General features: G+C 36.9%; 1 protein-coding gene across 1 annotated transcript in view; it reads right to left on the bottom strand.

The window, feature by feature from the left end:
- TOMM70 (translocase of outer mitochondrial membrane 70) overlaps nt 1-26,136 on the bottom strand; it is a 37,337-nt gene extending 11,201 nt beyond the window's left edge. The window contains exons 1-7 of the mRNA XM_008069154.2: nt 26,125-26,136; nt 12,397-12,570; nt 10,518-10,644; nt 8,964-9,073; nt 6,817-6,965; nt 4,029-4,236; nt 1,320-1,454 (exon numbers count right to left, since the gene is read on the bottom strand). Of these exons, the coding sequence (XP_008067345.1) occupies nt 1,320-1,454; nt 4,029-4,236; nt 6,817-6,965; nt 8,964-9,073; nt 10,518-10,644; nt 12,397-12,570; nt 26,125-26,127 (906 nt within the window). The 5' untranslated portion in view covers nt 26,128-26,136. The remainder of the gene's footprint in view (nt 1-1,319; nt 1,455-4,028; nt 4,237-6,816; nt 6,966-8,963; nt 9,074-10,517; nt 10,645-12,396; nt 12,571-26,124) is intronic.
- Between the last annotated feature and the right edge of the window lie 6 nt (nt 26,137-26,142).

Here is a 26,142-nt window from a genome sequence, read left to right as displayed (position 1 = left end):
CACAGCATGTAGGAAGTTATTCCATACAGAATTACTTTCAGGAAACAACGAATGAGAAAATCTTGTAATTTAAAAGGAGATTCCAAATCCAGTATCCAATTTTTTTTTAAAAAAAGGACTATAAGTCAACCATCTGCACTGCAATTTTGATCATTATTAAACCCTTTCTTTAGAAAACAAAATGTCTCTGTATTTTCAAATTTCAAAGCAGGTTAGATATCAGATAATTACCTTTCAAATTAATCTTAAGACACTGCCAGTAAAGATCAAAATGTCGAGAATTTTAAGAGGCTAACAGGTTAGACATCAGATAATTACCTTTCAAATTAATCTTAAGTCACTGCCAGTAAAGATCAAAATGTTGAGAATTTTAAGAGACTATCTCAGCCACTTAACTTTCAGAAAGTCATGCACCGCCTAACAGCATTTCGATCCACAACAGACCACATATACAATAGTGTATATATGACATAGCCCATTTATTTATAGTATCTTTTATATGTTTAGATACACACTTACCATTGTGTTACAACTGCCTTTAGCATTCAGCACAGTAACATGCCTTACAGGTTTGTAGCCTAGGAACAGTAGGCTGTAACACACAGCAGAGGTATAGGATATACCACCTAGGTTTGAGTACACTCTATGATGTTCACATAACTAAGCTGACTAATAATACATTTCTCAGGCAGAACGCACGATCATATTAGATAAACTTCTTCATTAGAAAGAACCTCAGCTTTTCTAGTATTATAATGGATATTCCAAATTTTCTACTATTATGCATTCCAAGAAGCGATATTAAGCAAATTATAAAGCCATGTTTTCCCCACACGAGACTATAATTGGGAACTGTTTTCTCCACAATATATTTTTACTAAAAAAAAATCTCACCTACCTGTGACAAAATCCCAAAATAGAATTTTTTTTCTTTTCTTTTTTTTTTGCTATTTGGGCAGTCCAGGCTATCTCCTTATAGCAAAAAGCCCATAAAAACCATCCTGTTGATTCTAGCATTAACTCAAATTGCTTACTAAATGTTATTAATATTTTACTCATTGAAAACCTATGAACCAGAAACACCTGAGAAACAGTCTTGAACTGGCAAGCCAACATTTTTTGCCCTCCTTTTCTCTCTTTTCATAGTAAATACCAAGATTATAAGGACACAGCTCAAGATGGAAACAAAGGCCAATTCAAACTGTCAACTACTCTGATACTTTGCTCAAAACTATCAGAAATAAAACTGGATGAAATTCTCAAAACGGTATCAAACAGCTCAATCCAAAGGACAGAACTCTGAGTAAGAAAATCGTTACCTGTCCTCGGTGGTGGTAAACATCTGCATTCTGAGGATCAATGTCAGCAGCCATGTTAAAATCCTGAGTAGATAGCAAGGGTTGCTGCTGCTGCATGTACATGCTGCCTCTTTTGATGAGAGCATTTGCTCGGAGCTGTAATCCCAAATGAGAAAAAGGTTCGTCATTACTCTTTTTTCCAAAAGAGTATTTCAAATGACAGCTTTTTAATACAATCCACATAGCATAAAGGTCACCCTTTCAGAGTATGCACATCAGCCTTTTTCAGAATATTCACTAAGTTGTACATCGATCACCACTATCTAATTCCAGAACATTTTTATAACCCCAGAAAGAAACCCAACACTTCTAAAGTAGTCACTCCTCATCCTCCCTTTACTCCTCAGCCCCTAAAAACAACCAATCTACTTTCTATTTCTCTTTAGGACATTTCATGTAAGTGGAATAACATATTACATGATCTTTTGCGTCTGGCTTCCTTCATAAGCATGTTTCCAAGGTTCATCCATGTTGTAGCATGTATCAGTACTTAATTGTTTTTTTTTTTATGGCTGAATAATATTCCACCCTAGAAATATCACATTTTGTGTACCCATTCATCAACTGATGGACATTCGAATTGCTTCTACTTTTTGGCTGCTATACACAAACACTCATACACAGTTTTTATGTTAATATATGTACTCCATTTTGGTGGGTATTTACCTGGAGTGGAATTGCTAGATCATATGGTAACTCTGTTTAATTTTGTATGGAACTGCCAAACGGATTTCCAAAAAAGTTTTACCATTTTACATTCCCATTAGCAATGTATAAGAGTGCCAATTCCTCCGCATCCTCAGAAATATTTGCTGTTGTCCATGCTTTTTATTTGCTTTATTATTGACTTATTGTCTCTCTTTTTTTAATCATAGCCATCCTAGTGGGTATGAAGTGATATCTCAATGTGGTTTGGATTTGTATTTCCCTAATGGCTAATGGCGTTGAACAACTTTTAATGTTATTATTAGTCATGTGTATATACTCTTTGAAGAAATGTCTACTTAGATCATCCTTTGCCCATTTTAAACTTAGGTTGTCTTTATATTGAGTTCCTTATTTTGGATACAAGTTCCTTTTCAAATATATGATTTCTGAATGTTTTTTCCCACTTAGTGTAATGTGTTTTCTCTTTCTCGATAGTATCTTTTAAATTTAATTTATTTTTGTCAGAGTGTCACTGTTGTCCAGGCTGGACTGTAGTGGCATAATTACAGGTCACCACAGTCTCAACCTCTTAGGCTTGAGCAATCCTCCTACATCAGCCTTCCAAGAAGCTGGAACTACAGGCACAGACCACCAAACCTGGCTAATTTCTAAAAAATTTTTTTGTGGGGATGAAGTCTTGCTTTGTGTCCTAGGCTGACCTTGAACTGCAGGGCTCAAGCAATCCTCCCACCTCCGCCTCACAAAATGCAGGGATTACAGGCATTAGCCACCGTACGCAGCAAAATATCCTTTTAAACACAAGTTTTTCATTTTGATGAAGCCCAATTTATCAATTTTTTTGGTTGTTTGTAGTTTTGGTGTCATATCTAAGAAAGCACTGCTCATCTAAGGTAATGAATGCTTACTCTTTTGTTTTCTTCTAAGAGTTTAATATTTTTAGCTCTTACATTTTGGTCTCTATATGTTAATTTTTGTACATGGCATATGGTAAGCATCATTACTACTTGCCATTAAAAGTAAAGATCATGAAAATAGCCTTCTTCAAAATTTTGTTCAGCGCCAATAATACACGTCAATTCTACACATATGCAAAACAAGTATGAACATCCTCCACAATTATACCAAAAATACACAATGGAATAGTTGTAGTCATCAGAAAAATCAGAAGGAAATAAAATTAAAGTTAATATAATGAGGAATTTGAAAATCTTATTCTGAAAGAAATTTTTAACAAATTCTTAGGCCTTAAAAGCAATTTTTATATCCCCCCCAAATACAGGAATGATCATTTAGAGGTGAAACAATCTACACGGTTCATTCAATTCAATGAGGAAATAGGCCACAGAGATGTTAACAAACTAATAAGGAATATAGGTAATTGGTGGCTAACTTATATCTTGTTACAGAGTAGATAGCTCGCATATTCAACAGATGCCCATAAATCTTATGAAAATTATTACATACATATGAAGAACACTTGGAAAATGGAAAGCTGTTCAACCACACAAATGCAAAACTTTTGGCATATTTATGCATCGCAGTTTTAGAGCTTTTTTTCATGTAACACAAAATCTTTCAAAGTATATTAAGTGTTTATTTTTGTTTAAATGTTTTATAACTTGGTATTAACATTATTTGGTATTAATATTAATGCCACTGATGGCATTACCTATAGTACTGCTAAATCACCTTTGCCATTGCCCAGATATACTCCAATATAGTAGGCAATGGCTACAAAAGGAAGCCCTTTCCTATAGATACATGCTGTAGGAAAAAACCTTTCCTTTCCTACCTAAAGATAAATATCACTGATATTTATGTTTCAGATTCACTGCACCATCTAAATCATTGTTAGATATAGTTCCTTCCAAAACAAAAAACAGCATTTTGGAGAAAGGTAGCTGAAATGCTAAAAAACCTGGCAAAACATCTAAAAGCATGACTTCAGTTTAATAATTTACACACACACACACACACACACACACACACTTTAAAATGTACCTTCACATTCGCTTCTTTCAAACTGATGACCTTATCTAGATCTGGTTTGGCCGCATTGGCATTGCCAATAAGCAGGTAGAAGGTGGCTCTTAGTAATAATGCTTCTGCAATGTATTTGCCTTGAGCATCTATTTCTTTTGAGCATTCACTTATGATTTTATCATAGTTTTCTTCTTCCATATACTGTTTAGCCTTTAAATATCCAGAACTGAAAAATAAAAACAAACATAGGAAACTCCTTACTAACAAAAGATCAACTTGCCACATTTAGCACACCTGAATTAAACAAGTGTCTACTTCCCCTCAATGAGATAAACAGTCAGCATGGGACTAGAGTTAGAGGTTAAACAGATTAGGATTTTTGATGCATATTGGGATTTTCTTGATGCCTTAAGAACAAGTTTTAAAAAGGAAACAGCAGAGTCAATGGCAGAAACCTGGGCTAATGCCCTGCCTTAGACATTTAGAGAGTGAAAAGATGAGCTACTGAAGGAGACTGATCTGCAACATGGGTAAGGATTGTTTGTGTCTTATTCACCTTTGCATCTGTGGCACATTGATGGCACTCAACAGTTGTTTAGTAACAGAAAAAACAGAGAAATGGGAAATATGTGAGTTTAGAGTCACAGAAGGCAAGATACATGATCAGAGCAGTGCTTGTAAAGAACACTCTGGTTACTTTGTGGGGAGCAGCCTGGACTGTAAGGATGTAAGACTAGAGACAGGGAAACACCTGAAGGGCTCTCACACAGAAGATTTATTGTTTTACCTAAAAGAACAAACCTAGAATTAACAAATTGACTTATCAAAGAAACAAATTTAAAGGAGAAGTCTTTCATCAAGTAGGACTTAAAAAAACACCCTTCTCTATTTTTTAAAAATGCAGTGAGCACAGTATCACTTATTATTCTCCTAGGATGATGGATTTTTATTGGAGATGCTTGTATAAGGGATTTTTTTTTTTAACTAAAATTTACATTAGATGACATTTGAGGAATCCTCCAAACACAAAGCATTGAAAATTAAAGTACATTTTCTCATTTTAGTTGCTAGATTCTGTATAAAGAAAACTGGCAAATGACTTATAAGTTATCAGTCAAAATCTTAGACACTCTGTGCTACCCCTTTCCTATAATTACATCCTAATGTTCCCCACACTCTAGTGTTGCTCTTTAGGTCACAAGTCTAACACAATACAAACAATTATTAAATGAGATTAGAAGTAGTAAGTTTCTACTTCTTGAGAACCTAAGTGCTAGGTATTTATAAACATTATTTCTAAACCTCACAATAGCCCTGTAAGGTAACTACTACTATAGCTCTATATAAAAGATGATGAGGCCAAGGCTCCAAGTAAAATGAAATTTAAAACACAGGCCTAATTCTAGTTAGTGTTTGGATGAAAGCTAGCTATATCCTGCCATCTTGCAATACAGCTTTTAGAACAATGGTATGAAGTTCACTGTAGTTTTTCTGAGGAGATTATTTGCATCACTGTTATAAGAGCTATATGACATCTTCAACATTTACTACCCAACTACAATTTTCAGAAAGATCATATATCAACTAACTAAAATTTACATATTTTGGTACAATAATGCACAGTACCTTCTCTCAAAAGGTGGTCAGTAACAGTTGAAAAATTGGGAGACAAAGATCAAAAACAATCTGTTTCCTCACACCCTCCAATATGCTACAGATACAAAACCCAGTTATGCTTTGTTACCAGAACAATATTTCCCTCCAAACTCATTAAAAATGACATGTTGGCAATAATATTGTAGCTTCTCTGACACAGGAGAGGTAGCCTTGGCAGCAAAACAGAAGTACTGACAAATATAAATATATAAGCAGGCTAGATGGCTTATAAATGACATTGTATCACTAGATCTCCAGCTATAAACATAGCAACCTGTACTTTTTTTAAAAATTGGGGATCTGTGTCGTCCACATAGGAGTGAAGTGGCATGATCAGGACTCACCGCAGCCTCTACCTCCCGGGCTCAGGTGATCCTTCTGCCTCAGTCTCCCAAGTAGCTGGGACTACAAATGGATGCTGTCACACCCGCTAATGTTTTTTAATTACATAGAGATGAGGTCTCGCTATGTTGCCCAGGCTGGTATCAGGCAATCCTCCCACCTCAGCCTCCCAAAGTGCAGAGATTACAGGTGAGACACCATGCCCGGCACAAACTATACTTTGAATCCAGCTCTCTATAGGATAAAACACAAGATGCCTGCCCCCCCAAAGGCATTTTCCTAGGCAAGCAGAAGAAACCTTGAAGAATTCACTCTACTGGCACCCCTAAGTATCTCAGTTTATAAATTTAAAATGTCCCTAAACTAAAACATATGCATGCTGGGTTACACAATTTTCAGTTAGTGTCTCTATTCAAACATAGTCAACCACTTAATTCAGTGAGCATCCTCTTGAGAATATCATGCAGGACCTTTAGTAAAAGTAGGGTAGATTTCTGACAATTAAACCTTGAGTCACCAGAGAAGTAACAGACACTTGCTAGAAAGAGAAGTGTTTTTATTATAAGTACAATAATATTAAATAATTTTTCTTTTTTTTTTGAGTAGGATTCTCACTCTGTCACCCAGGTTAGAGTGCAATGGCACACTCACAGCTACTGTAGATAATGTTTTATTATATTTCTATCTGTATCTGTAGATACATAGCTGGGTTTTATTTTTAAGATAACTCAAAACCCACTTGGGCTCTAGGGAAATTTCATGAAAGCAAAAACCCATTAGAAGCAGGCACCATGCTTGAGGTACTTACTTTTCCTTCACTTCTAAAGCCTCTCCTTCCTTGTCTTTATCTTCATCAGACTTCTCTCCTTTAAGCATGGGCTGAGAGATGATATCATCCGTGAAAGAACTGAAGTAAGATTTGATAAACTGTGGAGATGGCATCAGAGGTTCACGATTCTGAATTTTAGTCGTGTTTAAATAAAGCAGAATGAGAAAACATGAGCCAAAGAAGCAGGTACATTGCAGAACACTAAGAATGACTGTTGTAAACATTTTCAAGTCATTGAAGAATATTAAGCTCCAACTCACAGGACAAAAGAGTGGAACAGGTGAAGCTGCCAGTCCCAGCTGTTCAAAGCAGGGTTTAAGTGAAGGCCTTTTCCCTCTCCAAAGATATAGGACCATATTTCACACAGGCACTGAAAATGCTTTCTCTAAAGATCCTCATTACAGGTAAGTGACACTGAAAACCATACTGAAATCACATTTCCTGTTTTGATTATTTCTTTTTGGCATGGCAACTTCCTTTTGAAGTACAATTTAACACACCAAAGTTTTAAACCTCTAGTCTCTAAAATGGCATACTTGCATTATTTATTGTATAAGGTTGCTGTAAAAATCAAAACAATAATATGGCAAGTATTTTGTAATTTACAAAGTAGTATACAAACAGATTAGAAAAAAATATTTGGAAACTGATTTGTAACCTATGTGAATACAGGCTATTTTATATTTTCTTACCTTACTGCAATCCAACTAGTCTAATTACTCAATAGTATGTACAAGGAGGCTGGATTCCTCTGAGGCTCTACTTATGAGACTCTCCTGTGCATCACAAAGTGTTTCTGAGGAATACCAGTCCTATGAGATGCTCAAAGAAAAAAAGTTCCCTAGTTTAAAGAGACTGAGAACTACTCCAGCTGTATACCTCTAGGAGATTAACAACACATCTTAGTACATTAAAGTCCTGCAGTGAAGGAACCTGTTTTAACTCTGTTAAACTCTGCTAACATTCAGAGATGTAAAATCAGAAACACTCAAATTTTTATAATCAACTTAAGAAAAAAGCAAATAATTACGAAATAAAATAGGAACAACCACCTGGATTAACTTCAGCAGTGACTCTTCAGTGATGTTTAGTGATGCCTGTGGCACTCTCATAGCACTCTACTTACATCTCCCCCTTGAACACTTCACCATATCATGCCTTTCATAGTTAGTAACAGTATCTTCTCACTAAATTGCAATCCTTTAAGGGCAAGGACCATGTCTTTATACCCAACCCTCCAGCATGGAGCTCTATTTGATGTTAGTCAAATTAGATCATCTGTTACTAACAGTCTAAAACTAATGCTCACTTACACAGTATACCATGAGTCCCCTACTACCTTTTTGGCATCAGGGAGCAGTTTCACAGAAGATAATTTTTCCATGAACGGGGGAAAAGGGGGGAACGTGCAATCAAACCTCACTGCTTATATTAATCTGTATGTGCTAGCATCATCACCTCAGCTTCACCTCAGATCATCAAGCATTAGAATCTCATAAGGAGCACACAACCTCGATCCCGCACGTGAGCAGTTCACAATAGGGTTTGTGCTCCTATGAGAATCTAATGCTGCCACCGATCTGACAGGAGGCAGAGCTCAGGCAGTAATCCAAGCGATGGGGAGTGGCTATAAATACAGATGAAGCTTCACTTGCTCATCTGCCGCTCACCTCCTGCTGTGTGGCCTGGCTCCACATACTGACTGGTCTGTGGGGGTTGGGGACCCCCACAGCATACCTTTAAAAACCTTAATGATATTTGAGTTGGCAAGCATCTTGTTGTAAAAGGGCAGATAGTAAATATTTTAGGCTTTGCAGGCTATATAGTCTCTGTCACAACCACTCAACTTTACTGTAGTAGTGTGGCAATCCCTAATATAGATGAATTCCAATATTCTCCAGGTTAAGCACAGAACAGAGCCTACATTCTTACTGAAAAAGGATAAGTCATAAAAGCCCAAGAATACAAGAAAAAGAAATAGAACCAAATTCTAATTTCAGTTACCATTACCACTATGCCCAAGTTTAGACAGCACAAATTAGAAATGACCCTTCGTGATGTACAGAGTACTCCGTTACCTTGTATTTTTCAGATTAATTTTTCTGCACTAATTCAGATGAATTTACCTTGTATTTTTCTTTGGCTTTCTCTTTTCCAAGAAGTTTAAGAACTTTATCAGCTAATAGCATGCTCTGTTGATTTTGGAACCCTTCTAATATACACACAGCAGTGACATCTAGAAATGATGGGGAACACAAGAGTAAATATGGAAGTACTACAAAGATGGGTCAGCAACGTCAAATGGGCACAATGCAGCTACAGAAAGCTAAGATAAAGTTAGCCTGATGGGGCCATCTGTTTAATTTCCAATATGCTAATTCTTAATACTTCAATTTTATTTACTCTATGACTAAACTGAAAGCTCAGGAAGTCACTCCACTTCTCTGGGGTTTGTTTTCCTTACCTGTGAAATTAAAGTGGCTGTACTGCATAACTTCTGACATTTCCTACTGCTCTAACATTCTACATGTAGCAAATAAAACAAGGAATCCAAGAATATTCTATTCTGGCTAGTAACTCTAAAGCAATCAACATATTGTAGCTCTCTCATGTCTGGTCTTCTCTGTAGGCTTCTGAGTTACTCCTTGTCTCCAAAGTCATCTCAAATTTATCTGCCTCAAAAATACCATTTTCACCTGGTTATGCCACTGCTCAAGATATGGTGGTTTGAAATTTAAAAGATCAGTGGTCCCTCAGCCTCTCAACCTTTGTTACATTCCTGATAACCTTGGCTAGTGCCAGTGTCAATGTCTTTTATCATGCCATTTCTTCTAAAACTCCAGTCAATCTCTTCTCTGTCAATTTTTATGTCAGTAACTTCAAGGTCTGATTCAAAACTTGAATTTCCTTTTCTAAAGCAACACTCCTTTCACCCACTACCAAACTACAGGCTACCACAAAACCTCAAATTTTGCTAAAATGTTATATAAAACACGCTCATTTGTAATTTAGATTTTTTTAAAGGGGGCTTTTCCTCTTGAAAAATGTTATTTAAATAAATAATAATAATTATGACTAAATCGTATTGCTGCTTTTAAAGCAGGTTTAAATATGCAGTGGAAAGAACTTTTAGACTGTAGAAATTACACTATAGTTTTGTCCCATGTCACCTAGGTTAATGTACTTTAAAAACCAAAGGTATACTGACAATTAGCAGTCACAGAATATTTGCAGCATTTACTGAGAATAAGAAACTTACTTATTGTTTTGTACCAATTACATACTTTCCATTGGATACAAAATAACGCTTGAAAAAAACAAATGTTTATTGTAAAGATTCATCTTAGAATTACCTCATATTTATACAGGCTATTAACTGAAATATGTAGAATCTTAGAAACACTTTTGCTAAAATAAAACCTCTTTTCTAATTTCCTTTTTCACAGAATTATAATACTGCCAAGTTTAAAATACATAGTATATAAACTCCATATCTTAATACTCACTTAATTCCATACTTGAGAATAGAGACAATACTAAGTATCATCAATCTCAATGTAAACTAGAAGATAAAGTATCAAATGCAGAGGAGTCCCAACTTTAGACAACTGATTTCTGTACTCATAAGGTAAAGTTTCATATAAATTTATCAATATATGTAAACACAAAATTACCCTCACCTTCTAAACATTCCTTCTTATTGTCTAGCTTCTCGTGGGCTTTTGCACGTCTAAAGAGAGCTTTCACATATTTGGGATTAAGTTCAACAGCCTTTGTACAATCTTGTGCCACCTCTTTCCATTTTTGCTGTAATTCAAAGTATTAAAAAAAGTCACACTAAAACAAGCACTATTCAACAGAAATCAGTTTTCTAAACTCAACAGGCTCAAAATTAAGAGTACAACAATAGAAAAAGTATCAACAAAGAGTTGATGTCCATAGTACATTACAAAAGTTCATATAAGTATCTGTAACAAAGACAAGCAACCAGATTTTTTCTTTTTCTTTCTTTTTTTTTTTTTGAGTTAGAGTCTCATTTTTAAAAATAGGCAATGGACATACTTAGGCCATCTTTGCACCACCAAATCTACACACCTACCTGCAGCTCTGTGCTCTGTGCTCATGCCTTCTTCTTGTTCCCTCCTGCTAAAGTTGAGGAAGCAGCCATCTTCATCACAGGCCCACCCTCCACTGGTGACCTGAGCCACGCTCTCTCCACTCCAGGACTTCACTCCTTCAGCTAACCCTTCTCTGCATCAATCTGCTATTTCTCTATTGAAGCATTCATATAAATATAAACGCACTTGCTCTAGTATTTTTCATCTTTTAAAAATCCTCCTTTGACTTCATAATTCCTGCAGCTACTACCCCACTTTTTAGCTCCTCTTTATTGTCAAATCTTCAAAGAGCTGCTACTCTACTTGATTTCCACCCACCTTACTGGTAATTCCACCCTCTCAATTTCCTTTGCTAAATTCTTCTTCTCTGCCTGATCTATACATGCTAGAATCCTCAAGACCTTATATCTACTGACTGGTTTTCTATAGCATTCCAAACGAGATGACTCCCAAATTTATCTAGCCAGCCCAGACTATTCTCCTAAAATACAGACATGTCTCACTTACCTGTCTCACTCCTTCTCTGCCTGACCTTCCCCACTCACTGATGTTAAAATTCCTGCTTCTCTTCACCCTGAACATCCAATGCAACAGCAAATCCTGTTGCTCTTTGGCTTTCCCTCATGCCTCACCTAAGCTACTGCAGCATCCTAACTTGGTATCCCTGTCTCCATTCTTGCCTCCTCCAACATATTCTTGACACAATAGTGAGAGCAAACTTACAGATATCCCTGCCCTGCTTATAACCCTTAAACATTTCCCAATACACTCAAAATTAAACCCAAACTCTACCATTGCCTACAAGGCTTTGCCTGTCTACCTTTCCAGTTTCATCTCTCTATACTCCAGGAACTTTATTATACTTCTTTAAAAACACCAAACTCTTCCTGCCTTAGAGCAATGAATGACACACACTCGTTTCTTCTATTTGTAACACTCTCTTCACTGTCCTATGCATCAATCCACTATAGAACTATACAATGGCTACAACATAAAGACTTTTAAAAGAATGAATGAAAACTGCATATGCTAATATGAAAAGCTGCACAAGATATAATTATGTTTCTAACAATATGTATAATAGGAAAGCACGCTGGTCTTTTTTCCCCTGCATATGCCAGCTACTACATACACAGAGACAAAAAGCTGAAGAAATAGTCTCAAATTGTTGAGAAGACTAGGATCACCAGAAACCTTAATTTTCTATGCTATCTAATTTTATAAAATCTAAGATGTATTTAATTTTGAAGTATATCTGTAGTCAGAAAAACTAAAACTTCTTATTAAATAAGTTTTGTAATTAAAGGAAATAAAAATAATGAAAATCCCATAATTTCAAAGCAACTTCAAAACATGAATTACATTTATTTGAGTAGCATTAATTGAAATTTTAAGCAAATAAAGAGAAAAAAGGAGCAGAAAAACCACCTAGGGTACATACCAACTGTTCAAAGGCAGCAGCTCTGTTTTGATAAAATGTGGAAAGGTCGACATTCTTCTCTGTAGGACATAAACTAATAGCCTCGGTATAGCACTGAATAGCTTGTTCATATTTTCCCGCTTTAAAATATTTATTGCCTTTGTTCTTGGCTGCTTGGGCTCTATCAAGAGAGTTCTGAAATGAGAAGAAACAATTATTAAATGCTAATCAACATTCAGAAGTAGACTCAACACAGTGATTAAATGATAAAATGATAAAAGAAAAAGAATAGAATGGCTGTTTACAGTGCAAGTAGCTTCATATAACTATCTTCATGGGATAGATTCTTAGCAGTAGTACTGCTGAGTCAAAAGGCATACAAGGAGGGACCTAAAAAAAACTATAATTTATTTATCAAAAATTCTTACATGTTTAAACCTCAGTAGTCTCCATTTGACGCAATACATCTATCAAGATGCTTTTTCCACTGTTCAAAACAGTTTTGGAACTCGTCAATTTTGATGCCTTTTAGTACATCTGCTATCTTTTGTTTGTTTCACCTCTTCCGCATTGGCAAAACATTAAAAAAAAGTCCTCCCTTTGAGGACATCATCCAGGGAAGCAAAAGAAAGGCACTCCAGGATGAGAGCAGGTGAACAGGGAGAGTGGGGCACAGGGGTCATGCCACTTTTGGTCAAAAACTGCTGAACACTCAGTGCAGTGTGGGCAAGTGAACTTGTAAATCATCCATTATGAAACGGGGAAGAGTACTGAAAGAATCTCCAAAAAAAATATGCTGACGCTGAATGTAGCCTCTCCCAACAACACTAGCTGGTACATTGATGAGTTCCTAGAAAACTTACCTAGCAGAAGAAGCCTGTACTAAGGAGACCTGTCCTACAAAAAACAATTCCAGGTTTTTGGGGGTCCCCCCTCATACATATATGTGCATATTTTAACTGAGAAAGGGTCTCACTTTGTTGCCTAGGCTGGTCTCAAACTCCTGGGCTCAAGCGATCTTCCACCTCAGCCTCCTGAGTAGCTGGAATTACTGCATGTGCCACCATGCCCAGCTAAAAGACTTACATGTTTTTAATTTCAGAAACACTCAGACTTTTCCAAAAAGGCTGTAGTGCTTTTAAGTACCACTTTCCCATCATTCTATTAGATGTGATTTAACTGTGTTTAATTTTTGTCCATGGGTATAAAAAAAAGTGGTTTTCAAACAGGGCTAATTTTATCCCCTAAGGGACATCTAACAATGCCTTGAAACCTTGAAACATTTTTGATTATCACAACAGGAAGGGGGCCGGGAGTTGCTAGCATCTAGTGGGTAGAGACCAGGGATGCTGCTAACATCCTATAATGCACATAACAGTTCACCACAACAAAGAATTATTAGACCCCAAAACATCAAAAGTACCAAGATTAAGAAACTCTGGCATGAAGTAATATTCCAGTATTAGTTCTTATTCTGAAAACTACTTAAGTTTTGCTATTTTTTTCATTAGGCTGCTTGTCAACAGTGTAGATAATACAAATACTCATTACAAATGCTACCCCAAATCATCTGTTTTCTCATCAATAAACCTCTTGCATTCCTTTATCTGTTTCAGTGTCCACATTCTGGAAGACCCGACTCACACACTTCATATGTACAATATAGAAGAGCTGGTAGTTAATACCTACTGAGAACAGTTGCGAATACATGCATCAATTATTTGGGAAGAAATAATGCTAGTTAGTCAGGTTTCTTTGTGGTATGTTTTTGCACAAAACTTGATCAATGTTTGTTAATGCATGCAACTTTAACAAATATGGTAGCATGGAAGAACCCACGTACCTCCAACAGTCAAGCACTAACAAAGCAAAAGTAGCTGCCCCACAAATAACGAACCTGTGAAAACCAACTGCTTGGGGCCCAGGGTACTCTGGTCACAAAAAGTAAGACAGCAATCCTTTCTTGTACCTGTTCTTTACTCCCCTACTCTTGCTTCATTTCCCTTTTCTGCTTTGTCCCCTCCATTTTTCTTGTTTCCCTTCTTCAGTATGACTACAGTTAAAGTTTTTTTTACAAAGTGTGGTATGAAAAGAAGGATTTCTAGGAAACTCTAAGTATCTAAAGTTCAGAATATTACACAGCTAGTTTAAGCTAGTCAGTGTCAACAAGGAATATGTATTTTTAAAAACTGATGTGGGAAGATGAAAGGAACTAAGATAAGCACATATAGATTAATAGATGAATTTAAAATCTTCTAAATATATGTTAAATTTCAAGGCTACAGATGTTTCAGGACTATGAATACTCATACATGCCAGAACTAGAAAACAAAGAAACACCCACAAAATACCCACAGTAGAAGACAACTAGGAATCCCTTATGTAGTTGTGGGCTCCAGGGCAAGCATGGGGTGATTGCTAGAAAGCCTGCATTTGATACAACCTCAACAATCCTATTCTCCTGAAGAGAAGCAGAAAGTCAGAATAGAGTAGTGCTGGCCGTGTCATTCAGAGGGAGGGAGGAGACAGTGGGCTGGGAGCAGTGGCACATACCTATAGTCTCAGCTACTCAAGAGGCTGAGGTGGGAGAACTGCTTAAGCCCAGGAGTTTGAGGTCAGCTAGTCAACATAGCAAGACTCTATCTCTTAAAAGAAAAATAAAAAGAAGTAAGTGACAGTGACAGGAGCGTACCTTGCCTCTTTCTTTCAAGAGACTACATAATCAAGAGAAAGCAGGATAAACCAAGCAAACAGAAAATGTAGTATCAGAGAAAGAAGAGGTTAACTTGAAGTCATAGGGGGGAAAAAGCCTGCTTTTAAAGAACACCAATTAGAAATCTTAAAAACGAGAAGAGATTATAACAACTAACTTAATGGATTAGCTGTATATTAGAATAGGCATTGCTGAGGAGTAAATTAAAAAGGAAAAGATTGAGCCAAAAAACTGACAGAATAACATGAGAACAGTGGAGAGGTGAGAAGTATGGAGAAAAAGTTAAATGACCTGGAATACAAATCCACAAGTTCCAACATTTGCCTATCTTTAGTTCTAGAAGGAAAAGTATAGAAAAGAAGATCTAAGAAAGTATTATGGAAATTCTAGGAGGTGAAGAAAAATGATACATGTTTTTAGACACATTATGGTGAAATTTCACAACAAAAATTCTAAAAGTGTTTCGGAAAAAAAGCCCAGCTTACTTAGAAAAAAAAACCAATCTGGCTCCAGACCATCATCAACATTTGGTACTAAAAACCAGTTAACAATTTCAAAGTTCTGAAGAAAGATTATCTATACCTAAATCTTATACCTAGCCAAACTAGCAGTTGAGGTTGAACACAAGAACAGTAATAGAAAAGTACAACTTCCTTACCACTAAAAACAAATGCCAAAATGGAAGCATGACCAATACAATAAAAAGCAGAAGAGGGTAAGACAAGAAAGAAAAAACCAGAGTAAGTACAACAATAATCACTAAACATGTCAACTGTAACAATAAATGTGAATAGGTTAGACCCTCACATCAAAAGACAGACTTTTGAATTGTTTAAAACCAAAAATAAGCCGGGCTCGGTGGTTCAGCCTGTAATCCCGCGCCTTTGGGAGGCTGAGGTGAGTGGACTGCCTGAGCCCGTGGGCTTGAGACCCGCCTGGGCAGGCGAGACCTCATCTCTACAATAAATCAAAAAAATTGGCCAGGCGTGGTAGCATGTGCCTGTAGTTCCAGCTACTTGGAAGGCTGAGGCGGAAGGATCGCCAGAGCCCAGCAGGTCGAGGCTGCGGTGGCCGGAAGCGGCCACTGCACTCCAGTCTGGGCGATAGTGAGACTCCAACTCAAAAAAAACAAAACAAAACAACAACAACAAAAATAACTATTAATACACGCTGCTTGTAACGTATGACGTAAAACAAAATGACATAGTAAGGTTCAAAAAATGTAAAATTATAGAAGGTAAGTATTAACAAAAAGAAGGCAGTATCAGACAAAACACCATTCAGACATAACAGATGAAGCACAAGACAGTTTTACTGATAAAAGGTACAATCTACCAAAAAGACACAATAACCACAAAAGTTTAAGGGTCTAGTAAAGCTTTAAAATAAAACTCAGCTGGGCTTGGTGGCTCATGCCTGTAATCCCAGGACTCTGGGAGGCTGAGGTAGGAGAACTGCTTGAGCCCAGGAGCCCAAGACCAGCTTGGGTAACATAGTGAGGCACAGTGGCACATACCTGCAGTCCCAGCTACTCGGGAGGCTGATGTAGGAGGATCGCTTGAGCCTAGGAGTTGGCGGCTGCAGTGAGTCATCACTGTGCCACTGCACTCCAGCTTGAGTAACAGAGTAAAACTCTGACTCAAAAAGAAAAATCTCAATTATCTTGGATATTAAGTAAAAAGAAAAAGCATTTTAACTTCTTGCAATAAGTTTTCAACATTTCTAAGCCAATGCAAACCTGCCTAATACACACTCTAAAGCACTAGGTATTGATTACTTTATGTAGAAAATAATGTGGCATATTAAATACATATGAGAAGTGTATTTGACTAAAGTCATAATTCAGATTTGGTACTTTAAAGACTTGCAGATTAAATAAAAATAACATTCTCTACACAAAGTAAGTAAATAACCTTGTTTCATGGCACAAAAAGGCAAATGAACCCCTTCCTGTCTACCAGATGTCTAAGCTTAAATATTATCACAAGAATATAAACGAATGCAGTCTCAGCTAAGACTGACAAATGAAAAGAACAGAAAAGAATTTAGAATTTAGACAGGTATGTGAGGCTGCTTCTTCTTACAAAAGTGGATACTTTCAGTTTCTATTTAGCAAAGCCTTAAACAACCACCTAGCCGGGTGCAGTGCCTCAAGCCTATAATCCCAGCACTTTGGGAGGCTGAGGTGAGAGGATTGCCTGAGCCCAGGGATTGAGACCAGCCTGGGCAACTTGGCAAGACCTCACCTCTACAATAAATAAATAAATAAATACATACATACATACATACATACAAAACAGCCGGGCAAGAGTTCCAGCTACTTGGAAGGCCGAGGCGGAAGGATCACCTGAGCCCAACAGGTGGAGGCTGTGGCGGTTGTAAGTGTGCTACTGCATTCCAGCCTGGATGACAGAGTGAGACTGCAACTCAAAAAACAAACAAAAACCAACCATCTAAATTTTTCAAGAAGCTATTTACCTCCAATTAGTCAAATTTTATGGTAACAGTTTTCTTTCAAAAATTATTACAGGCCAGGCTCAGTGGCTCAGCCTGTAATCCCAGCACTGTGGGAGGCTGAGGCAAGTGGACTGTGGATTGCCTGAGTCCACCCGGGCAACCTGGCGAGACCTTGTCTTTACAATAAATCAAAAATTAGTCAGGTGTGGTAGCACGCACCTGTAGTTCCGGCTACTTGGAAGGCTGAGGCGGAAGGACAGCCAGAGCCCAGCAGGTCGAGGCTGCGGTGGCGGGAGTGCACCACTGAGCTTCAGTCTGGGTGACAGAGTGAGACTCAAGCTCAAAAAAAAAAAAAAAGAAAAAAATTATTACAAATTCTTTAACTCCAGAGACCAAAATCAGTCAGCTTAATTCCCTTATTATATATTTAAAAAACAGTGCTCTGGATGACACTGAGTCCAAGAATGATCAAGCTACATAGGCAAGTTACCAAACTGCAAGTTTCTTTCCACTGCTCCTCCACAGCTATTCCAGAAAGCAACCAAACTTCATTTGTGGATAGCATAGTCTTCCCCATCACCTCCGCCCCTACTCTTGCTTCTTTCTGTCCAGTTGTTCCCTTCATCAGTGAAAATGCAGAGGAAGAATGCAACACCACAGGGTTAGGATAGAAAAGCTGCGTATTTTGGCCTGATAGAATTTAAGACAAAAAGTTGGTCAGCACAGTACTCATTCATCGATCAACACCAGCCCTCTGCTATGCCCAGAACAAGACCCTGTTATCACAACGCCAAGCCTCAAATCAGGCAGAAATGAAAATAAATGTACTGAAGGCAAAGGTCTAAATTAGAAGGCTACAACTACTAAGTCTTTATAATAGAAGAGATTTTTAATTCCAGCCCACAGAAATCCATTGTGCTGCTTCCCACCTCCATCTACCTTCTCAAGCTATACTAAGAACTTTCAGAATTAAAGGTTAAAGTTGGAAAATAAACCTGAAGATAACTTTGCAAGTCTATTTTTATAAATGAGAAACACAGAGATGTAAACCATAATGAGAACATCTTTTCATGTGGTCTATTTGCCTACCCAAATGCTACTAAAATAATTTAAAAGACTTTAAAGCCATTTGATGTTACTGGAAATCTTTTCAAGGTTCCATAATATTTCACACTCAGATTCTGTGAAAATGGATCTTTCCCTTGCATTTTTTACAACAGATTAGTTTCTAATTGATCCTAAAAGACAGTTTTGAACAAGTAAGCTGGATTACGTTATTCTTTCTATACCCACTCCAAAACCCTCCGTCACTTCTCACCACCAAAGCCTACACAGAACACTCAGAACTCCTGTTACCCCACTCCCGGCCTCCTACGCATAACCGGTGGGATGGCTTCAAAAAACCCTGTACTCTGTATACACAAAAACTGTTTGAAAAGAGTAGGTACTATGTATTTTTTAAAAATATAAACAATGAAAAAGAAAAAAAATCCACTTCCTCCTACTATGTCACAGAATCTAAGTATTACTTTAAAAAGCTACTAGAAAATTTAGCCTTACCTGTCCAGTATTAGAATAAATTCCATCTCCTAATAATGAGTAACTGCTAGCAGAGTATACATCATGCAATTCTATTAAATAAATTCAGTAAATATTTGGAATCAAATCTTATGGGGAATCCCAAAGTTAATGCACGCAGGAAATAAGAATCACTAGCTGTCAACATGACTTTTTAAAAATTCTTTAGAAGAGCACCATACGGAGATACAGGCAGGTGCCATTATCATCACCATTTTATACACCAAGCCACTGAAGCCCAGAGAGACTGAGAAATTTGCCCAAAGCAAGATTCAGACTCAAGCAATCTGACTGCAGATTGTCTAAACTTTACTTCTATATTATATGGATGATGGAGTTGGCTTATATTTAGGGGCTTATATATAAATTTATATGTATAAATTTTATAAAAAATATGAATATCATTAGAGTCACACTCAGACTCACGCTCTGGAACTGAAACCAAGGAAACAGTCAGGTATAAATATCACAGTCAATACTGACTCCAGGGCTTAAGGACATTAAGTTTAAAGACAAACAGAATCATCAGTACAATTAGATCTTTTTCTTTTTCCAAGCAAGTATAATTGAATTCATTTTAGTTGATGGGATTCTACTATCAACAACAAACAAGGCAGTCTTTATCTACAAGCCATGCTAGAGGCTAGTGCAGGAAACAAACAAGCAATCTCACCAAAGAACTACCACTGATCAAAACACTAAAATCCCAATCCACACTACGAAAATATACAGTCATATGCCACATAATGCCATTTCAGCCAATGACAAACAATATACAACAGTGGTCCCCAAACAATATACAACAGTGTAAGATCATAATGGAGCCGAGAAATTCCTACTGCCTAGTGATATGCAGCCATTGTAATGCATCAGTCATGTGTTTGTGGTAATGCTGGTATAAACAAACATACTGCACCACCTGTCATATAAAAGTATAGTACATAAAATCATGTACAGTACATAATACTTGAGAATGACAGTAAATGACTGTTACTGGTTTATGTATTACTATACATATATCATACTTTTTATTGCTATTTCAGTGTACTCCTTCTACTTACTAAAAAAAATTGAACTGCAACAATAGTTGTAGGTCTTTCAGGAGATGTTCCAGAAGAAGACATTGTTATCACTAGATATGGCAGTTCCATGTATATTACTGCCCTTGAAGACTTTCCAGTGGGACAGGATATTGAGGAGGAGCATGATATTGATGATTCTGACCCTGTGTAGAAGCTGTCTTCGTTTTAATAAAAAAGCTTTAAAAGTTAAAAAAACCAATAAAATTTAAAAATAAGAAAAAGCTTATAGAATAAGGATATAATGAGGAAATATTTTTGTAAAGTTGTACAATGTGTTTGTGCTTCAATGTATTTATTTATTTATTTTTGAGACAAGGTCTCGCTATTTGCCCAGGCTGGTCTGGAACTCCTGAGCTCAGGCTGATCCTGTTGTGGCCTCCTGAGTAGCAAGGACTAGAGGCACTAAAAGTGTTATTACAAGAGTCAAAAACAAAACTTTAAAAAGTTTTAAAGTTTATAAAGTAAAAAAGTTATAGTAAGCTAAGGTTGATTATCGAAGAAAAAATTTTATAAATTTAGTGTAGCCTTACATGTACAGTGTTTATAAAGTCAACAGTCAGGTCCTCACATCCACTCACCACTCCCTTACTGACTCACCCACAGCATGGTCTAGTCCTACAAGTCCCTTTCCTGGTAAGTGCCCTACACAAGTGTATCATTTTAAATCTTGTATACTGTATTTTTATTGTATCTTTTCTATGCTGAGATATGTTTAGGTATACAAAATAGTTACCACTGTGTTACAACTGCCTGCAGTATTCAGTATAGTAACATTGTAGCCTAGAACCAACAGACTATACATACACATAGTCTAGGTATACAGTACACTACACCATCCAGGTTTAAGTATACCCTCTGATGCTTACACAACAATGAAATCTACTATAAGACACACTTCTCAGAACTTCTCTCCATGGTTAAGCATCACAGGACTGTACATTAGGTGATCAGTAAATTCTACAGCTGACAAAGTAGAAAATCATTTGTCCAAAGAGTAGCAATTGCGTATACACATACACATAAATCCAAAGCAATCTGGGTAAGACATAAGATCAAAAGCGAATACCACAGGAAATACAGCTAAGAAAATAATGAGAAATATTAAATATATCTCTTCTCCCTTCAGCGAACATTTATGTGTACTGAAACATGTCAAATAAGAGGCAAAACCTAGGAACATGCCCCTAAGCTATTAAAAAGGCAAAATCTACTCTAGAAAACAAGTTACATTTTGAAATGAAAGCTACAGATATTAAGGTGACATCTAGGTAAATTTAGTGGAATATCAAGTAAGAAAACAAACAGGGTTTGCTTACTATAGTGAAGGTCACTTACAAGAATTGAAAATGACTAACAAAGGTCAGGAAAGTGCTGCAGGGAGCACCAAAAGGATTAACACAGGCACAGAAGTTCAGGAAATCAGAAACGGACCAGCCTCTTAAAAGCAAGTCCTGCAACATGATTACATGACTACATTACAAAAATCTATCAAGGATAAACATATGGCATCAAGAAACCAATGTAAATTCTTAGCAAGAGTTTATAAAATATTATCCTGACAACACACAGTCACCGTGAAAGAAAATGAGCTAGAATTGGGTACATTAATCCACGTGTGAGAAAATATAATGGGTATTAACCTGTCACCACAATGACACATTAATATTTGGTTAAAACACACATGAGGTGGTTTGATAATGTTTCTCAAAATGATTTCTCAAATTCAAAAAAGCGTATTTATTATATTTGAATACTAGCATTACAGAAATAGCAGTCAACTCTGGTACACACTGCATGAGAAACAATCTTTCAATATATATTTACCAATTGTTACTTTTATACGAATCAAACCTAGAATAATAAGAAAATACCTAAGATAGTAAGAAATCAAACATATGATATAAAAAAGTCCTTTTCTACCTCATGTCTTAAAATTTTAAAACCTACAATCAACCCTACCTACAAAATCATAATACCACACACTCTTTATCAGAGAACCTACTTATAAGAACACTGCTTCTGCAGGATTATGGTTGTATTGTATTGGTTTCTGAGATTACAATGGTGAACAAGATAAGGCCGCTACAGCCTTCAGAGACTTCATAGATTCACAAGTATAGGAGGAAACAGGAATGAGCAATTCTAGTACCTTACAGTAAGTGCTATGGAAGGGAAAAATGCAGGGTGTTATGGAATCATAGAGTGGTATGTTTTAAGTAAAGAGGGCTTTCAGAAAAGGTGAAATGACTTCTATGTTGTGACAAGAAAACTAAGAATCAGTGAAGAAGGTATATCAATGTGTGTGTGTGTGTGTGTGTGTGTGTGTGTATTTTAAATTTAAATCAGGAAAATGTATCTCAGAGGCAACAGGAAAAGTTATATTTAGAGCACAATGTAAAGTATTGCCAAGATCAAGTAAGACTGAAAGGTGCTCACTGGACTTAATTATATAGGAACGTCACTGTTGACCCTGAATGATTTTTTGAAAAATAACTAGAACCATAATCTGGGGGAGAATAATTTCATTTCCAACAGGATGACCAAAAACAACAGGTTACTCAGTCCTTGACCCTTTACGGATATCTTCCCCTTCCTTTTCAAGAGGGCTAGCTTCGACTAGTGGTTCCCAACGGTTTCATGTGAGATAACCCCTGTGTAATGTTAAAAAAAGCTTAGACACTAGAATGACTGTATTTTGTATCGGCAGATTAAAAAACAGTTGGATAAAAAGTTGCTACAAAGTCAACAATGCTTTTAAATAAATGAATATGTTTTAAAAATCACAGGTTGCTTGAAAAAAGTTATCTAGGGGCATTTGGGCAGCCAGGACACCATGCTTGGTATATATGTGCAGTGGTCTCCAGGAATAATGCAAACCCATGAGCTAAGTAACACTATGAATAAGATAATCTTCAAAGAACTTTGCCAATTAAAAAAAATTGTAATTCCTCAAGTTTAAAAAATTTAGCCAAGCACAATGGCTCATGCCTATAATCCCAGCACTTTGGGAGGCTAAGGTGGGAGGACTGCTTGAGCCCAGGAGTCCGAGACCAGTCAGACCAGGATAGCAAGACCTCATCCCTACAAAAAAGAATAAAAATATTAGCTGAATGTGGTGGCACCTGTCTGTAGTTCCAGCTATTGAGGAGGCTAAGGCAGAAGATTCATCTGAGCCTAGGTTGAAGCTGCAGTGAGGCATGGTTATGCCACGACACTCCACTCCAGTCTGGGCAACAGAGTGAAACCTGACTTTAAAAAAAACAATTACCGCAGTAAAGTGGCACATCAAGGTAGATTTTATAATGGTTCAAAATAGAATATGATTTAATCTTCTAAGCACCCCAATCTCACATACTATTAACTGTGAGATGCTTTTCTGCGATACCCTAAAATTTATATTAATTCAAACAAATATAAATATCCTTTGTTTTTGCTTTACAAGTTTTTATTATCCCAGAAAAAAGGATAACTGGACACAGTCTGGATTGCACATGAAAACCTCAAGCCCAACAGACAGAAACTCAGTAATTCTATTAGTTCATTTTACATTAAGGAAAAGATAGGCCAAAATAAAAAGGATTGACTGTCCATTCTATTTGCTGATATCAAATCCTAAATAAACAATATTTGTCTATTTCTTCATTCCTTTAAAAATTATAGCTATTGCTCAGGTGGAGAAAGAACAGCTAGGGCATCAAGATTCTGCCAGTTTTCCCATCACTTGAAACAAATGGTTCCGTGCTTACAAAACCCACTGAGACTGCCAATTTGTTAAGGTGCTATTCAAATACAGAGCAATTTTTCCAACCACAGATAATAAATTACCATTAGTGATCAGTTATATTTAGATAGTCTTGTAATAACTCTAAGGACCAGACTATTTTAAAAAGATGAAAATAGTATTTCAATATTCATTGGCCACAACATTAAGATATACATTTCCATTTAAAAAATGGAAAAGACCTTAGCATCACTTTACTAAAGAATCATTTAGTAATTCAAAGATTAGAAGTTTTAGCTCACAAATTCCACAGTCAAGAATGGGATGTGCAAGTGTGTTGCCCAGTTTTATTTTGAGCCAAAAATAAGAAATCATTTTAAAGCAGTTTAAGTTACGCAACTAATTCAATCCTAAAGTTTATTTTTAATAGCTATGAGGTGAATAAAAAACTGTTCTTTATAAAACTAAGAAAACTACAAAACACCATGAAATTTAAAAATCACGAGTGTTGACTCAGACAATGTAGAAAGGATATAAAGAGGAACTAAAGAAATCTAAAATCTGAAAGGGAGTTTGCTGAATTCCATCAAATACCAATGGTACAGAACCCGTGGGATGAGGCAGGGTGGTTGAAACCACAATGAAATGTCAAACTCTAGTTTCAGGTATAGAACTACCTTTACTTTTATTTTTTAAATGATTATAGAACTGAGAACATCTATGTATCTTTTATTCATCAACTATTCTTCCATGATTACAATTAAACTAATAAATGAGTTTCAGACATATGAAAATGACGTAAGTGATAACTAATTCAAAAATGACATAAGTGGTAACTAATTCAAAAAATCCTTTTGATAACCACTCTCAGCAGTATTCAGAATCACCAATTTTCAGTGCTGAAAGAAACAGAAGAGATCTAATATTTTAATCCTCTTATTCTACAGGGTTGACACCAAGGTCAAGGAGATAAAATGACTTCCCCAAAGTAACAACACTGGAGAGCACAATGTAAAGTGCACATACCCTAATCCTCACAGTTCATAGGTTGTTCCGCCATACTGTAATGCATCTTTCCCATATTAAGAAAATAGGCAATGTTTCACTCTCCTCTAAGAAAGATCATTTGGCTCGTTCATGGCCAAGCACAATGTCACACACTGTAGGTACTAAACCACAGAAGTTCATGCCTACATCAAGACTTCCTTTAAAGCTAACCTGGCTACCTAGTAAAAATGTCTTCAACCTGAAGAGCATAAAGTGGAAATGTACATAACCGTATAAAAAGTATGTAAGCTTATATATGACACATATAAATCTGTATACAACTGGGAGTTATTTCACCAAAAGTTTCTCTGAACTCTGATGTACTACCATTGTACAATCCAGTTCAAATCCTCCACCCCACCCAATCCCGGTATTGTTATAGGCCAATTCTCCGCACAGCTGTCAGATACCAAAAGGATTTAATAGTCAGTTCAACAAAACCACACAAAGCAGTTCACCAGATACGCCAATGCTTGGCCCAGCATCAGAGAATCTGTAGCACGCATGTTATGCTTGGTCATGTTCATTTCCAGGTAAACTGAGAAACTGTAAGATGTTTCCAGCCAAAAAGTTTAAGAACTCATCCAGTCGATGAAAAAAGGGGCGCTGAACATCATTTTACTCTTTACAACTTTTCTAGTTTCTCGCACATAGACAGCCACGAAATCAGCTTTTTTTAAATGCTTTTGCATCCGTCACGATAGTTGCCCATGCCCTCCCCCCATAACACACTCCAAAAAGGGGGAGTGACTCGCTATTAAAAGGCTTTTTGACGATTAAGTTGTAAGCCTTGGAAATATCACAAAAACAATGCATATGACAACGCACCGATCGTTCACGGAATTTGGCTCCCTTTACTTGCGAATTAAACACAAGCATCCCATTTGCAAATGTCCCCGTACCTACAACAGCGGGGATAAGTGCTGTGTCACCGAGAAAAGCAAAAGACTTTTCGGAAGCCGAGAGGAAACTGCCAGAGAACGCCGCTGGCCAGCCCCCTCGGGCTACTCGGTTCCTACGCCAGCGCCAGAATCGAATCTCCCCAAGCCCACGTGCAGCCGTCGGATGGGAAGCCCCCTCACCGGCACAAGCCGTCAAAGAAAAGCTGCACCCGCCGGTGTCCACCTCTGTGGCCCGGGGCTGCCCCTCACCATTTCCAGGTGAGCGCC

This window comes from Carlito syrichta, unplaced genomic scaffold (assembly GCF_000164805.1).
Source record: "Carlito syrichta isolate Samal-C Ts95f unplaced genomic scaffold, Tarsius_syrichta-2.0.1 Scaffold311833, whole genome shotgun sequence".
Lineage (NCBI taxonomy): Eukaryota > Metazoa > Chordata > Mammalia > Primates > Tarsiidae > Carlito > Carlito syrichta.
This window is presented reverse-complemented; position numbering and strand designations above follow the sequence as displayed.